Here is a 15,938-nt window from a genome sequence, read left to right as displayed (position 1 = left end):
TTAATTTCTACATGTATTCCTTGAGAAATAATTTTCTACAAAGGTCACTCCACTACTTTTACTGCTAGATATCTTCTGAGATCTATGTTCATTACCCCAAGAATCTATGTTGTAGAGATAATAGTATGTCCCTGATAATGTGGAATCGCCTCTGAGTTTTATAGGATATTTCAGTGTTAATATGTTTGTTAATTTCCTGTCCACACCTAAGAACATCAATAATTCATGTACCAACTAAGTAGTAGACCTGGTGTAGAGTGGCTTATTTTTTACTTGGATTTGAATTTTCTATATATCAAGGATATATGTTAATATTCATTTCCTTTTCTTGTAGAATGTTATTTTACTTTCTGATTTCAGAACAGGATAGAAATTTTATATTCCAATATTATTTCTGATAAAGTATTGTCAGTGTTTTATAATAATCTCAGTACCATCTTTTGGGTTGATGTGAGTTGTGTTCATCATTTGAGAGCCTTTTATTCTTTTTCAGCTGTTGTATGTCCTGCCAATAGCCATTACAATCCGTGCACCAATGCATGTCCTGCAACCTGCTCTGACCCTCTTGCATCAAACAACTGCAGTAAACCTTGTGTAGAGGGATGTGAGTGCAACAATGGATTTGTCAGCAGTGGGGCACAGTGTGTGTCCATGAGCAACTGCGGCTGCTTACAGAATGACAAATACTATGAGGTTTGTTCTACCACATAGCTCAGAGACTTACTCTGCAGTTGATTATTAACATTAAATGTTTTAACCTCTTTTTATTTTGTCATCTCCCACAGAAAGGTGAAACTTTTTGGCAAGCAAACTGTGCAGGCCAATGTGTATGTGCTGGAAATGGGACTATACTTTGCAATTCAGACACATGTGAAGCAAGTGAAGTTTGCAAGGTGCAGAATGGACTCCTGGGATGCTATCCATTAAATCCCAGCACCTGCCACATTTTTGGAGATCCACATTATGTAACCTTTGATGGGAGACTGTACCATTTCCAAGGAGACTGCAATTATACAGTGGTCGAGACTTGCACAAACTCCTCTGAATGGTTTTCAGTGACAACCAGAAATAAGCATAGGGGAAACCCAAACTGGACAGCCTTGGATTCAGTCGCTGTCACACTCAAAAATCTTCATATTGTTGTGAGGAGAGACAAAGAGACTTATGTAAGTGTTCCACTTCAAACACAAATACTCAGTAATATCAGTGCACTGCATTTTTCCATCCCAAGTAACAGAATCAAGTTTCTCTGCTTTATTCACCCCAAAGAATGAATATGAAAGAATTCACTGAAATATTTTTTCAAAAATGCAGAAATCAGCATAGCTTTATTATGTTCTTTCAAATTTTTTGTTCATGCCATTTTAGAAAAAGCAGCTTTCTCTGGAGCTTTATCCATAATAGAATAATAATAGACAGCTTTTGCTGAACTAAATGTCAGTCTGAATTTTACAGTTCTAGTATTTAAAACAGAAATAGTATTTTCGCTATATGCTTTCTTACATACCAGAGCTGGCTTTAAACTATCTTTTCTGCTATTCCAAGTGTTACTATACGTGTACTTGTGACAGCACAAGAGCTCAAGTTGTTCTACAAACCTGTATTCAAGATACGGGACAAGTATGAATGTTCCTTCAAACTTCTATGTCTACATTGCTCTTTAGGATAAGGCTGACTCAATGAAGAAAACTTGCAGTATTATCTGTGAAGTTCTTTTCTTTTTTCCTAGGAACTTTGTTGACTTACCCATTTATGTCAATTTTCTATTCTTTAGGTGGATGGAGTTCAGGTTTTTCCTCCTGTGGATTTGAAGCATGGAGGCAGAGTAGCTGTCAAAGGACATTATGTAGTCATCGATACCTCTGTAGGGATCCAGGTGAAGTTTGATGGCGACCAGGACCTTTTTATTCAGGTTGATGAAAGTCTCAAAGGGCAGTTGTGTGGTTTGTGTGGGACATTCAATGACAACCAGCTGGATGATTTTCTAAAACCGGATAAAGTCCTAGAACAGGATCCAAATAAATTTGGTGACAGCTGGCTAGTGAAGGATGATGAATGGATGTAAGTATATGATAATATTATAGGAAACAACAAAATACGTCAAACATAGATCTTCTGCTTAAAAGATTAACTAGAATACATGATATGCATTCCGTGGAATCCCTTTTTTGATATTACATTTTGGCTAGTATTTTAACCTTTTGACTAATTCTACATTTCAATAGAAAGCACTGAAATTTTAAAACTACCCTTCAAAGGGTGCCCTTTTTGTTACAAACTACATATAATTTATTTGATATCGAGCTTTTTTTTATGTAAACTTCTTTTCTTCTTATCTCTATAATTTAAAGTATTTCCTTTATATCATCTAACTGTAAGAAAGCTAAATATTTTCTTCAGATTCTATTTCTAAGGTAATTTTACACTGGTTAAGCGAGGCACAAAGCATTTCTTTGCCTATTAATGCTCTCATATGCAAAGTAGTGATCTTACTATGGGCAGCAGTAGTAAGGTCTACTGTTGTAAGATGCTTTAGATATCTGGATGGTGGATTTCTTTTGGACTTCTGTCTATGGATAGGTGGTTGCACCTCAACAATTCACTATTGTTTTCTTAATGAGGAACTGTGGGTCAAATTTCTCACTTTTGGGTTTGACAAACTAATGACAAAAATACTCAATAAGTCCACAGAATTCAGCATAGAATCCTATTATTCTTGAAGTGTACCTTGCAGGATAAAGCAAAATATATTTTTATTTTTAACACAGATGCAATACAGTTGCAGTTGTACCACCCACCTGTGATGCAGTAAAAGAGAAAGAATATGAAGAAGTCTGTAAAATTATTTTGAAAAATAGTGGGCCTTTCGAGGTCTGCCATTGGTACATTCCGCCACAGCTGTACTTCGAGAGCTGTGTGTATGACCTGTGTGCCACAGAGGGGAATTCTGAACAATTCTGCAAAATTTTGGAGGCATATGCTGCTGCCTGTGAGCTTGAAGGTGTAAATCTGGGAGAATGGAGGAAAGATACCATCTGCGGTAAGCTACAAGGTCATTCAGGAAATAGGCATTCAATTATATCCTCACATTACAAATGTAAACTCAAATGACTTAAAGATCTGAGCAGAATTTCTGAAAAGGTAATTCAGGGAGACAGAAATATTTTGGTTGTTTAAAATCTGAGAAAATCAGTCTTCTAGTCTGCACCTGTAATGGTCACTCAGTGTCACTTTAAGCCGTGATGTTCAAACATTTTAAACTTCATACAGTTGTTCATTACTGGATCATGAAAGCTGACGTGTGCTGCTAGTTGAATGATCAGCCAGTGAAAACTAAGCACTACATTTCTTCCAAACCAACTTATTGTGTTTTTTACCAAGCAAATCACAATTCTGGCTTCATTAAAATATTCTACATTTTTAAGAAGTGTTAATACAATATTTACACATCCAGTCTACAGCTCAGATTTTCACCAAATGTGAAATAACTCTATAAGTGTATAAACCAGAGTATCAATATTAATAAGGCATCCTGCATGTTAAAGTCCATTTGGCCTCCTAGACATAGCACTGTTTGACCCTTACTATCTGTGTGGACATAGAAGTCAGCATAGTAGTAAAGCTGGAGACATGAAACTGTTTATCTACTACTAGAGGTGATGGTCAAAACCAGCAGAAGGAACAGGATTAGTCTATGATATTAAAAAGCCATCCATGAAATCTTTCTAACTCAGACAACATTTCTCACCACAGGTTAGAAACTGTAAAAAGAAATATCAGACCGTTCTCATTACAGTGTTTAGATTTCTCCCCAAGCTACACTCTGAACAGCTGAATGCTGCTGTTCCAAGTAGGAGAGCTTTCAGTGATTTCCAGTGACCAAAGATTAAGACTGTGGCACAGTGTAAACACTTAGGATAATAGAACATTATGATGACAATTGAGTAATGGACATTCTCAGACGCTTAGAATTTCATATTTTATAATCCCTCTGCCTGTACAGATTACTTCTACTCATTCCATAACATCTTTGAATGTTTAATGGACACGAATGTATTAGATCTAGACAGACATTATCAGAACAGAGAGAAGATTACAGACCTCACTGTGGAAACTGTTTTTCCTTCTGCAACATGTATAGGTGCACCAACAGTCTGCAATATGTCCTGCACGTTTGATGCTGATTTCTGTGAGTGGGAACAGGCAATTAATGACAACTTCGACTGGATCAGGAACAAGGGGCCAACACTCTCACCAAATACTGGCCCTACCTATGACCACACAACAGGAGGTAGGAACAGAGACCGCTATCTGGCCGTACTCCAGATGCAGCAATATTTGGAAAGAGTGCAAGGAACCTGTTTTAACAGGAACCTGTTTTAACAGGAAATCCATGCAACATCTTTCTTGGGCTTTGTCCAGAGCTTTCTGCAGCAGTTAGGAATTTGGCTTGGGGTGGATGAACAGCACAGCACATTTATGAGCATGTAATGTGTGTAACATATGTTTGCAGAGTCACTCGCAGAAAGGCTTCAGCAAAGACGTATCCAGGCTGACACTGGATCATTCAGAGCCTGCCCAAACTTAACCATGATAGCTTACCCAGAGAAGAAGAACAATGTAATCATCTAGAAATCGCTTGGGGAAGTGGAAAAACAATGGCAGTGCTGGGTGGAGGCATACTAAAGAATTGCAGTCTGGCTAATTGTTCATATTTCCACTCCCCTGCAACTTGCTACACAGAGCTGTCAAGACATGTTTTCTAGAGACAAGTGATCCGCTTTCAGTTGCATGAGTCCTAACTGTATGTTGTCTTTATATCACCCAGAAAATTGTACTTGTATAAAAAATGTAAATGAAGTTAATTTGTCTTCTCCTGTTCAAAAATGTGAGAAAGTGGCTCTGTGATATTTCTAGATGGCTATTACATCTACCTGCAAGGAAGTGAGCACAAGCCAGGCGAGACAGCCATGTTGATCAGCCCAGTGTGCAGTTCAACGGGACCACACTGCTTCCGCTTCTGGTATCACATGTACGGAGTGGCTGAAACCATGGCCCTGCGGGTGTATGTACAACACAATGAGACAGCAACGCTGGAATGGAGAGAAGCAGGAAACAAAGGAGACAAATGGATCCTGGGAGAGGTCACGGTACACAGTAAAGGAAACTTTCAGGTAGGGGCAGAGGGTGTAACAGTAATCTGTTTTAAAATGGAGCTAAATGGCAGTAATTAATGCTGGAAAACAAACTTTCCCTTAGATTGTCCTCGAGGGTATGATTGGTGAAGATTTCCGCAGTGACATAGCACTGGATGATCTGTCCATCGAAAAGGGATACTGTCCAGGTATGTGACACTGCCTGGGGAAAAGCAGCCTGCTGCTTGTGTCACTCAATGCCCTTTCTGCCTTGAACAGGATGTGGGCGAGGAGGGTTGACTGGCACGTGCCACTGTGTCTTTTGTAGGCGATGTGACCCCAACACCAGGCCCCGTCACCACCACACCTGTGACAGACGGATCCACACCAACACCGCAGCCAGGCTCAGGTGAACGGAGGAGAGCAGTGGCGGGGCTGCAGTGCTTCAAGCAGTGTAGAATGGGGAGAAGTGCTGGAAGGATGTGCCCAACTGAAAGCTTTCTCTGGTGTTCCCTTTGTCAGGAACCTGTGTGGTGGAGGGAGACCCTCACTACCACACATTTGACGAGCAAATACACCACTTTATGGGCACCTGCACCTACACCCTCTCCAAGCTCTGTGAGGCCAACAGCTCGCTGCCGTACTTCAATGTGGAAGCGGCCAATGAACACAGAGGAGGCAACACTCGCGTGTCCTATGTCCAGTACGTGGACGTCGATGTGTATGGCCAGCACATAAGGCTGGGGAAGGATGGCGTGGTGATGGTAAGCACAAGTGGGAGCAATGGTGGGGCTGTGCAAAGGGAGAGCCGAGCCAAAGGGGTTGCTCCAACCCTGCCTTGGTTTCTGTCCTTGCAGGTCAACGGAGAGCCAGAGGTGCTGCCCTGCACCCCATCTGTGGGCGTGCAGGTCTCATCCAGCGGGTTCTACACTGTGGTCACCACAGACTTTGGCTTGAGAGTGAAGTTTGGTGGGAACCATCGGGTGGAGGTGACGCTTCCAAGCACCTTTGGGCAGAAGGTTTGTGGCATGTGTGGCAACTACAACGGGATAGCAGCAGATGACTTCCTGAACCCTGACGGAGTGCTGGAGCCAGACTCCACCAGCCTGGGTAACAGCTGGCAGGTGTCCAATGACAGTAGGTGTGTGCTATGCCGCAGCAGGTCTGGGGAGGGGTGGAGTGGAGGTGCCAGGAGGAGCCCATCGATAACCCCGGGGCTCTTCTCTCTGCCTCACTTTAGCTGCTCAGCGGGAACGCAGAACCCTCCAGCCTGCACTGAGGCGGACAAGCAAGTCATTGCCACCAGCAACTTCTGCGGGCTCCTCACAGATGCCAGCGGCCCGTTTGCAGTTTGCCACGCTGTGCTGAGTCCCAGCGGTTACTTTGACACGTGCCTGTATGACCTGTGTGAGCTGGGCCTTGATCACAAGACGCTGTGCAACAGCTTGCAGTCCTATGCAGATGCCTGCCAGGCGCTTGGTGTCCAGATCCCCGTGTGGAGGAACACAACATTCTGCCGTAAGTCAGAAGCAGAAAACCACAAGTTTTCCTGAGCTGTTTAGCCACTGTGTGAGGAAGCAGGAAGACTGATGACATCCCTGCTTCTCCTTTTGTCTTGGCAGCCATCACCTGTTCGGCCAACAGCCACTATGAGTCCTGTGCTGCAGCCTGCCCTGCAACATGTGTTGACCCTATGGCTCCTGTTACATGCGGATTGCCGTGCGTGGAGGGATGTGTATGTGACAGCGGGTACCTGCTCTACAACAACCAATGTGTGCCCAGCCAACAGTGCGGGTGCTGGCACAACGGGCAGCACTACCCGGTGGGCTCCGAGTTCTGGACGGACAACACCTGCTCGTCCAAGTGCACGTGTCCCACGCGAGGAGGCAAAGTCCAGTGCTCCAGTGCATCGTGCCCTGCAGGCCAGTTCTGTGGAGTGCAGAATGGGAAACCCGAGTGCCTGGAACACACCTACGGCATCTGCCACGTCCACGGGGACCCTCACTACATCACCTTTGACAAGGTGACGCACAACTTCATGGGGAACTGCACATACACCCTGGCCAAAGTGTGCTCCAACACCTCCCTGCCCTACTTCAACGTTGAGGCAAAGAACGAGCATCGTGGCAACCCCCGAGTGTCCTACGTGCGCGAAGTCGTGGTCGATGTGTATGGAGAGCGCATTACAATACTCAAGCAGGAGAGGAGCCGAGTGCTGGTAGGGAGCGGGGCTGGCGTGTGCGTGTGCGTGGTGGGTCTGCAAGGCGGGGCTGGCTTTTTCAGGCAGGGTCTTCTCTGCAAGCAGAAGGAGTGAGTGTGTGAGAGTGGAGCCTGTTGCCATGGGGCTGATGGCCACGGGGGATCCTTGGCGCATTGCTCTGTGTCTGCCCCAGGTGAACGGTGTGTACCAGACCTTGCCGGTGAGCGCAGCAGGAGGAGCCATCACCGTGAGCAGCAGCGGCCGCTACGTGGTCGTGGAGACAGACTTCAACCTGCAAGTGTCCTACGACGCTGACCACTCGGTGGAGGTGAAGGTGCCCACCAGCTACTCCAACCTGACCTGTGGCATGTGCGGGAACTTCAACAACCGGGGAGAGGACGACTACATGATGCCCAACGGGCAGCAAGCCGCAGACACCAATGCGCTGGGAGACAGCTGGAAGGTCCCGGGCAGTGACAGTGACCCCACCTGCGGCGTGCCCCCACCGCCGGAGCCCTGCCCTGCCGAGGACAAGAAGCTCTACGAGTCCGAGCAGTTCTGTGGCATGCTGACAGCCAGACCGGGCTTTTTTGAGAACTGCCACGCCGTCATCAACCCTCAGAGCTACTTTGAGACTTGCTCCTACGACCTCTGTGCCATGAGTGGCTCCCAGGAGGTGTTGTGTGGTGCCCTGGAGGCCTACGCTGACGCATGCCAGGCAGCTGGTGTGACTCTGCTCCCCTGGAGGAATGCCACCTTCTGCCGTGAGTACCCTACTTTGGGTTGCCGGAGGGAAATGGGGCTCTTCCCATGTCCTGTACCTCTGGCCACTGCTATGGTCTTTCCCTTTGCAGAAAGTATTCCCTTTCCTGTGGGCTTTGCTGATGCTAACGTTCTCTTCCCTTTGCAGCCCTGAAGTGCTCTGCCAACAGCTACTATGACCCTTGCATGCCTGGCTGTCCTGCCACGTGTGCTGACCGACAAGCCTCGCTGAACTGTTCCAAGCCCTGCAAGGAAGGCTGTGCGTGTGCCTCTGGCTTCCTCCTCAGCGGTGACACCTGTGTGCCCGAGGCCCGCTGTGGCTGCCTCTTTGAAGGCAACTACTACAGCGTGAGTGAAATCCCTGCCCTGACTCCCTCCCCGCCTAGGGCACTGCTTTGCACCTCCTTGCGTGCCTCATGTGCTTGGGGTTTCTCTGCCTGCAGGAAGGCGAGTCCTTTGTGAGCGAGAACTGCACTCGCCAGTGCCGCTGTGAAGCCAGCGGCCAGATGGTTTGCTCTGCCTTGTCCTGTGGTGAGGAGGAGGTCTGCAAGATCCAGAACGGCCAGCGGGGCTGTTTCCCAGCCAGCACAGCTCTGTGCCACATCTACGGTGACCCGCATTACAACACCTTCGACGGGAAGCTTCACCACTTCCAGGGCTCCTGCAACTACACGGTGGTGACGGCCTGTGACAACTCCTCCCTGGGCTTCAGCGTCACCACTCGCAACGAACACCGGGGCAGCCTGAGCTGGACGGCCCTGAACTCTGTGGCACTGTCCATGGAAGGCCTCCACATTGCACTGCTCAAGAATAAGGCAGTCTACGTAAGCCCCTTGTTTTTAGACCTGGGAACCATGGATATACAAAGTACTACTACGTAGCCGCGTTTCCCTCCCCTAGAAGAGCTCGATCTTCCCTGAGACTGCAGGCATGCTCACACGAGAGCACGACAGGACTCTGAATAGGGCAGGCATGAGTGCTGGTGCAGAGGCAGGCATTCTTGTGGTCTCTGCAGCTTCTGCTGTGCTGTGGGTAGTAGAGCAGGTGTTGTTCTTGCGGGGCTGGGAAAGGTTTCTCTTGCCATCACTGCTTCTGACTCTGATGGCATCACCATCGCAGGGAAGACCAGTGACTTGTCACGGGAGGGACATCTCTTTATGCTTCCCTCTCCCTCTCACTTCCTTCTTTAGATCAATGGCGTTCTGGCCACCCTGCCTGCTTCTCCAACGCCCAGTGTGACCGTTTCCCTGAGTGGCTCCTACGTGCAAGTCTCTACCACGCTGGGCCTGCAGCTGAAGTTCAACGGGGACCAGGAGCTCCTGGTGAGGGTGTCTGAGAAGCACAAGGGCAAGCTGTGTGGGTTGTGTGGGACATACACCGACAGCCAGGAAGATGACTTCAGGCTACCCAATGGGGTCGTTGTGCCTGACTTCAATGACTTTGGAGCCAGCTGGGCAGTGCCGGATGATGAGTGGAAGTGAGTGCTTGTTTTGTTGCATAGATGCGGGCGGTCGGGTTCTGTGAGCGGCCCAAGGGAGGAAGGATGTTAAGGGTACGCATGGAGGTGGCTTTGGAAAATCACGTTTGATCCCATAGAGGCTGCACGGCAGCAGGCGTAAGGCCCTTGCATTTCCCTTCTCTGCTCCATCCACCCATGCTGTGGATGGTTCTCTCTCCCTGTGAGCACTGTGCTCTGGGGCCCCCGGTTACCTCAGTGCAGAGCCCAGTGTCCCACTGGAAACCCTGTATCTCACTGTTCCTGACGCCACAGTGAGGTGGGCCGTGCCATGGGCACTGTGGTTTTCCCAAGTAGCCATGGTCACAGCTGCCTCTGTCATTTTCCTCAACCCCTGTAACGCCCCAGAGGGGAATGGCAACTGAGGGCCCTGTTGTTGGGACTCGCAGATGACAGATGTGGGTGCCTTGTCTTAGGGAGGGATGTGCACTCCACAGAGACTGAGGTTTTGCATGACGTGTGGGTGGGGAATAGGTGTGTCTCAGGGCTCCCAGACTGCTGAGAGCTCAGGGCTGTCTGTCTGCTTTGCAGGTGTGACCCGACCCTCGGCCCGTCTGTGTCTTGCTCCCCCTCAGAGGAGGAGGCAGCTAACAAGACGTGTGCATTGCTCACAGAAGCCAGTGGCCCGTTCCAGCCATGCCATGCAGTTCTGCCACCCGAGACTTACTTTGAGAGCTGTGTCTTTGACCAGTGTGCCACAGGTGGCAGCACGGAGCAGCTGTGCAACGACCTGAGTTCCTACGCTGCAGCCTGTGCTGAGGCCGGGGTTGCTCTGGGAGACTGGAGCGCTGGCACGGTTTGTGGTGAGTGTTCCATTGGTCCCCTTTATGGCCAAGTTCAAGAACTGGCACAGCTGTAGTGGAAGCCCTGGGTCAGTGTAACTGTTTAGTCCGTTTTCTTTCGTGCTCACACAAAAATCAATTACGCCTCTTGAAATGAGACCGAGCTTCTGCTTGAATCCCTTACTCTTCCCATTGACATTGCATTTAAATGATGTTTGTAAGACATCATTATGGAATAGCCTCCTCGTGTCTCAGCTTCCATGTTGCAGGACTTTTTATGTAGTTTATACCAGGTGCTTGGAACAAAACTTCACTCAGATCACATTTAATGCTCTTTTGCTGTAGGTTCCTCAACACCAAAGCCCACGATCCCCTTGCCAGACATCTCAACGAAGCCTCCAAGTCCAACACCCCCTGAGACTAGCACACGTATGGTTCTCTTCTTTACAAGCTTTTATTGACAGTGGCAATTACAGGGAATGAACAATCAGAATCCTTTCTCTGGTGATCATGTTCTTAATTTTTCGTTCTTGTGCTACATTTCTGCCGTTTAAAGTATCCCAGACACCCTCATTGCTGCAGTAGAGTTAACTGAGCCCTTTCCAAATTGCTATTTCTCCTGTGTTGTCCTGCCCAGTCTATTCTCCAAGGCATTGCTTGTTTTCTGACATTTTGCAGCCTGCCCAGCCAGTGATGTCAGCTGCTTTTTGCCTTTGTGAAGGGCAAGTGTTTCCTGAGGGATGCTGGGACAAGGCAATGCCTTGCACATCAAGAGTGACTTCCGCCTTGCTATCTCACTGACTTGAAGAGCTTCTTCAAGTATCAGTTAGAAAGGCTCTGAATTTGTAGAAATAATTGGTAGCTATGAGCCCAAGAGTGAGCCCCAACCCTCCCAGGAGGCTCAGCAAGGTGCTACCAAGGGAGGGAGAGATGGTACACAGAAGAGGCTGAGGGAGGAAGGAAGAAGCATTGAGCAGTGAACACTCTGCAGTGCCCGGGGTGGGGACGATGTCTGGGGAACAACCTTCCTCCACTGCCTGGCTGTCCTCAGATTGCTCTCTTCTATGTGCATTTGGTTGTCCATCGTCACCTGGCCATAATCACTCCAGGGTTATAGGTGTGCCCTGCGGAACGCTGGGGAAAGGTTTCCCACTCTCATCTGGAAACCTCTGCTTTCCTTTCTGCACCATATCCAGCTCCCCCAGCAGCCTGCAGTTTCTCCTGCACGTTTGATGTCGACTTCTGTGACTGGGTCCAGGAGCCGTCCAGCAGCATTGACTGGATAAGGCACAAGGGACCAACACCCTCGCCAGAAACCGGCCCTTCCTTTGACCACACGACTGGAGGTAGGAGCATCAACCAGCACGTGGCTGTCCTTCAGGCAGAAATGTGTCCCTGTGTAGGTTTTCACAACCGACCTCTGACAGCAATTACGAGCCATAAATTCTCTGGCCTTGATCCAGAGGGCTTTGCAAAAGTCTCCCCCAGGGCCAGAGCCCTCCTTGCCAGAAGATTTCTGTCTCTGCCAGGCAAGGGGGTCAGAAGTGGGAAATCTGGTGCCGTGCTGTCTCTGGGGAACAGGAACAGGTTTCTTTTAGGGGATGCTGGCTTCTCCAGGAGCCAGTGATGAATGCCCCAACACTGCAAAGTGCCATGGTAGAATTGTGGGGATGCTTTGGAGGTGATGCCGTTGCCCACAGCAAGGCATGCAGCTGGCACGGTCCAGGGATCCCTGTGACAGAGGGCTGAGGGAAATGTGGGTAGAGAAGGACATCTGTTGCTCTTGCCTCCCATTCCCTGTCTTGACCTGCCACAGCACGTGCTCCAAAATTGCAATGGGGTTTTACCTGGGAGTGTTTTCTGGAGGTGATGTTGCATGACAGCGTGGCTGGCACTTTGTTTCAGACGGCTACTACATCTACCTGCATGGCGACGATCCCTACCCCGGCTTTGTGTCACAGCTGGTCAGCCCGCTGTGCAATTCAACGGGACCACACTGCTTCCGCTTCTGGTATCACATGTACGGAGTGGCTGAAACCATGGCCCTGCGGGTGTATGTGGCTAAGGACGGAGAGCTCCTGGAGGTCTGGCAAGGTGTTGGGAACCACGGGGACAGATGGATCTTGGGAGAGGTCACGGTGCACAGTACAGGAAACTTTCAGGTAGGGGCAGGGGCTGTAACTGCCACGGGAGGCAAAGAGTGCTGTGAAGTGGCACTCGGAGTGTATTTCCAGAGCTAATGCTGGAAAACAACCTTTCCCTTAGATTGTCCTCGAGGGAGAATGGGGCGAAGATTTCCGCAGCGACATAGCACTGGATGATCTGTCCATCGAAAAGGGATACTGTCCAGGTATGTGACACTGCCTGGGGAAAAGCAGCCTGCTGCTTGTGTCACTCAATGCCCTTTCTGCCTTGAACGGGATGTGGGCGAGGAGGGTTGACTGGCACGTGCCACTGTGTCTTTTGTAGGCGATATGACCCCAACACCAGGCGCCGTCACCACCACACCTGTGACAGACGGATCCACACCAACACCGCAGCCAGGCTCAGGTGAACGGAGGAGAGCAGTGGCGGGGCTGCAGTGCTTCAAGCAGTGTAGAATGGGGAGAAGTGCTGGAAGGATGTGCCCAACTGAAAGCTTTCTCTGGTGTTCCCTTTGTCAGGAACCTGTGTGGTGGAGGGAGACCCTCACTACCACACATTTGACGAGCAAATACACCACTTTATGGGCACCTGCACCTACACCCTCTCTAAGCTCTGTGAGGCCAACAGCTCGCTGCCGTACTTCAATGTGGAAGCAGCCAATGAACACAGAGGAGGCAACACTCGCGTGTCTTATGTCCAGTACGTGGACATCGATGTGTATGGCCAGCACATAAGGCTGGGGAAGGATGGCGTGGTGATGGTAAGCACAAGTGGGAGCAATGGTGGGGCTGTGCAAAGGGAGAGCCGAGCCAAAGGGGTTGCTCCAACCCTGCCTTGGTTTCTGTCCTTGCAGGTCAACGGAGAGCCAGAGGTGCTGCCCTGCACCCCATCTGTGGGCGTGCAGGTCTCATCCAGCGGGTTCTACACTGTGGTCACCACAGACTTTGGCTTGAGAGTGAAGTTTGGTGGGAACCATCGGGTGGAGGTGACGCTTCCAAGCACCTTTGGGCAGAAGGTTTGTGGCATGTGTGGCAACTACAACGGGATAGCAGCAGATGACTTCCTGAACCCTGACGGAGTGCTGGAGCCAGACTCCACCAGCCTGGGTAACAGCTGGCAGGTGTCCAATGACAGCAGGTGTGTGCTATGCCGCAGCAGGTCTGGGGAGGGGTGGAGTGGAGGTGCCAGGAGGAGCCCACCGATAACCCCGGGGCTCTTCTCTCTGCCTCACTTTAGCTGCTCAGCGGGAACGCAGAACCCTCCAGCCTGCACTGAGGCGGACAAGCAAGTCATTGCCACCAGCAACTTCTGCGGGCTCCTCACAGATGCCAGCGGCCCGTTTGCAGTTTGCCACGCTGTGCTGAGTCCCAGCGGTTACTTTGACACGTGCCTGTATGACCTGTGTGAGCTGGGCCTTGATCACAAGACGCTGTGCAACAGCTTGCAGTCCTATGCAGATGCCTGCCAGGCGCTTGGTGTCCAGATCCCCGTGTGGAGGAACACAACATTCTGCCGTAAGTCAGAAGCAGAAAACCACAAGTTTTCCTGAGCTGTTTAGCCACTGTGTGAGGAAGCAGGAAGACTGATGACATCCCTGCTTCTCCTTTTGTCTTGGCAGCCATCACCTGTTCGGCCAACAGCCACTATGAGTCCTGTGCTGCAGCCTGCCCTGCAACATGTGTTGACCCTATGGCTCCTGTTACATGCGGATTGCCGTGCGTGGAGGGATGTGTATGTGACAGCGGGTACCTGCTCTACAACAACCAATGTGTGCCCAGCCAACAGTGCGGGTGCTGGCACAACGGGCAGCACTACCCGGTGGGCTCCGAGTTCTGGACGGACAACACCTGCTCGTCCAAGTGCACGTGTCCCACGCGAGGAGGCAAAGTCCAGTGCTCCAGTGCATCGTGCCCTGCAGGCCAGTTCTGTGGAGTGCAGAATGGGAAACCCGAGTGCCTGGAACACACCTACGGCATCTGCCACGTCCACGGGGACCCTCACTACATCACCTTTGACAAGGTGACGCACAACTTCATGGGGAACTGCACATACACCCTGGCCAAAGTGTGCTCCAACACCTCCCTGCCCTACTTCAACGTTGAGGCAAAGAACGAGCATCGTGGCAACCCCCGAGTGTCCTACGTGCGCGAAGTCGTGGTCGATGTGTATGGAGAGCGCATTACAATACTCAAGCAGGAGAGGAGCCGAGTGCTGGTAGGGAGCGGGGCTGGCGTGTGCGTGTGCGTGGTGGGTCTGCAAGGCGGGGCTGGCTTTTTCAGGCAGGGTCTTCTCTGCAAGCAGAAGGAGTGAGTGTGTGAGAGTGGAGCCTGTTGCCATGGGGCTGATGGCCACGGGGGATCCTTGGCGCATTGCTCTGTGTCTGCCCCAGGTGAACGGTGTGTACCAGACCTTGCCGGTGAGCGCAGCAGGAGGAGCCATCACCGTGAGCAGCAGCGGCCGCTACGTGGTCGTGGAGACAGACTTCAACCTGCAAGTGTCCTACGACGCTGACCACTCGGTGGAGGTGAAGGTGCCCACCAGCTACTCCAACCTGACCTGTGGCATGTGCGGGAACTTCAACAACCGGGGAGAGGACGACTACATGATGCCCAACGGGCAGCAAGCCGCAGACACCAATGCGCTGGGAGACAGCTGGAAGGTCCCGGGCAGTGACAGTGACCCCACCTGCGGCGTGCCCCCACCGCCGGAGCCCTGCCCTGCCGAGGACAAGAAGCTCTACGAGTCCGAGCAGTTCTGTGGCATGCTGACAGCCAGACCGGGCTTTTTTGAGAACTGCCACGCCGTCATCAACCCTCAGAGCTACTTTGAGACTTGCTCCTACGACCTCTGTGCCATGAGTGGCTCCCAGGAGGTGTTGTGTGGTGCCCTGGAGGCCTACGCTGACGCATGCCAGGCAGCTGGTGTGACTCTGCTCCCCTGGAGGAATGCCACCTTCTGCCGTGAGTACCCTACTTTGGGTTGCCGGAGGGAAATGGGGCTCTTCCCATGTCCTGTACCTCTGGCCACTGCTATGGTCTTTCCCTTTGCAGAAAGTATTCCCTTTCCTGTGGGCTTTGCTGATGCTAACGTTCTCTTCCCTTTGCAGCCCTGAAGTGCTCTGCCAACAGCTACTATGACCCTTGCATGACTGGCTGTCCTGCCACGTGTGCTGACCGACAAGCCCCGCTGAACTGTTCCAAGCCCTGCAAGGAAGGCTGTGCGTGTGCCTCTGGCTTCCTCCTCAGCGGTGACACCTGTGTGCCCGAGGCCCGCTGTGGCTGCCTCTTTGAAGGCAACTACTACAGCGTGAGTGAAATCCCTGCCCTGACTCCCTCCCCGCCTAGGGCACTGCTTTGCACCTCCTTGCGTGCCTCATGTGCTTGGGGTTTCTCTGCCTG

The 15,938-nt window shown here is 50.5% G+C and overlaps 1 protein-coding gene across 1 annotated transcript in view; it reads left to right on the top strand.

Annotated features, from left to right (window-relative positions):
* Window positions 1–15,938, top strand: part of LOC136056295 (IgGFc-binding protein-like) — a 77,360-nt gene that overhangs the window by 12,272 nt on the left and 49,150 nt on the right. The window contains exons 12-37 of the mRNA XM_065748411.1: window positions 494–693; window positions 786–1,166; window positions 1,775–2,061; window positions 2,769–3,040; window positions 4,142–4,291; window positions 5,464–5,544; window positions 5,658–5,899; window positions 5,993–6,276; window positions 6,376–6,653; window positions 6,758–7,353; window positions 7,529–8,099; window positions 8,246–8,445; window positions 8,541–8,921; window positions 9,288–9,574; window positions 10,145–10,416; window positions 10,741–10,824; window positions 11,592–11,741; window positions 12,301–12,557; window positions 12,661–12,745; window positions 12,865–12,945; window positions 13,059–13,300; window positions 13,394–13,677; window positions 13,777–14,054; window positions 14,159–14,754; window positions 14,930–15,500; window positions 15,647–15,846. Of these exons, the coding sequence (XP_065604483.1) occupies window positions 494–693; window positions 786–1,166; window positions 1,775–2,061; window positions 2,769–3,040; window positions 4,142–4,291; window positions 5,464–5,544; window positions 5,658–5,899; window positions 5,993–6,276; window positions 6,376–6,653; window positions 6,758–7,353; window positions 7,529–8,099; window positions 8,246–8,445; window positions 8,541–8,921; window positions 9,288–9,574; window positions 10,145–10,416; window positions 10,741–10,824; window positions 11,592–11,741; window positions 12,301–12,557; window positions 12,661–12,745; window positions 12,865–12,945; window positions 13,059–13,300; window positions 13,394–13,677; window positions 13,777–14,054; window positions 14,159–14,754; window positions 14,930–15,500; window positions 15,647–15,846 (7,310 nt within the window). The remainder of the gene's footprint in view (window positions 1–493; window positions 694–785; window positions 1,167–1,774; window positions 2,062–2,768; window positions 3,041–4,141; window positions 4,292–5,463; window positions 5,545–5,657; window positions 5,900–5,992; window positions 6,277–6,375; window positions 6,654–6,757; window positions 7,354–7,528; window positions 8,100–8,245; window positions 8,446–8,540; window positions 8,922–9,287; window positions 9,575–10,144; window positions 10,417–10,740; window positions 10,825–11,591; window positions 11,742–12,300; window positions 12,558–12,660; window positions 12,746–12,864; window positions 12,946–13,058; window positions 13,301–13,393; window positions 13,678–13,776; window positions 14,055–14,158; window positions 14,755–14,929; window positions 15,501–15,646; window positions 15,847–15,938) is intronic.

The sequence above is a fragment of the Cyrtonyx montezumae genome, unplaced genomic scaffold (assembly GCF_038088225.1).
Source record: "Cyrtonyx montezumae isolate F1298 unplaced genomic scaffold, pur_monq_1.0 scaffold_5, whole genome shotgun sequence".
NCBI lineage: Eukaryota > Metazoa > Chordata > Aves > Galliformes > Odontophoridae > Cyrtonyx > Cyrtonyx montezumae.
Note: the sequence above shows the minus strand (reverse complement) of the source record. Positions and strands in the feature narration are given on the sequence as shown.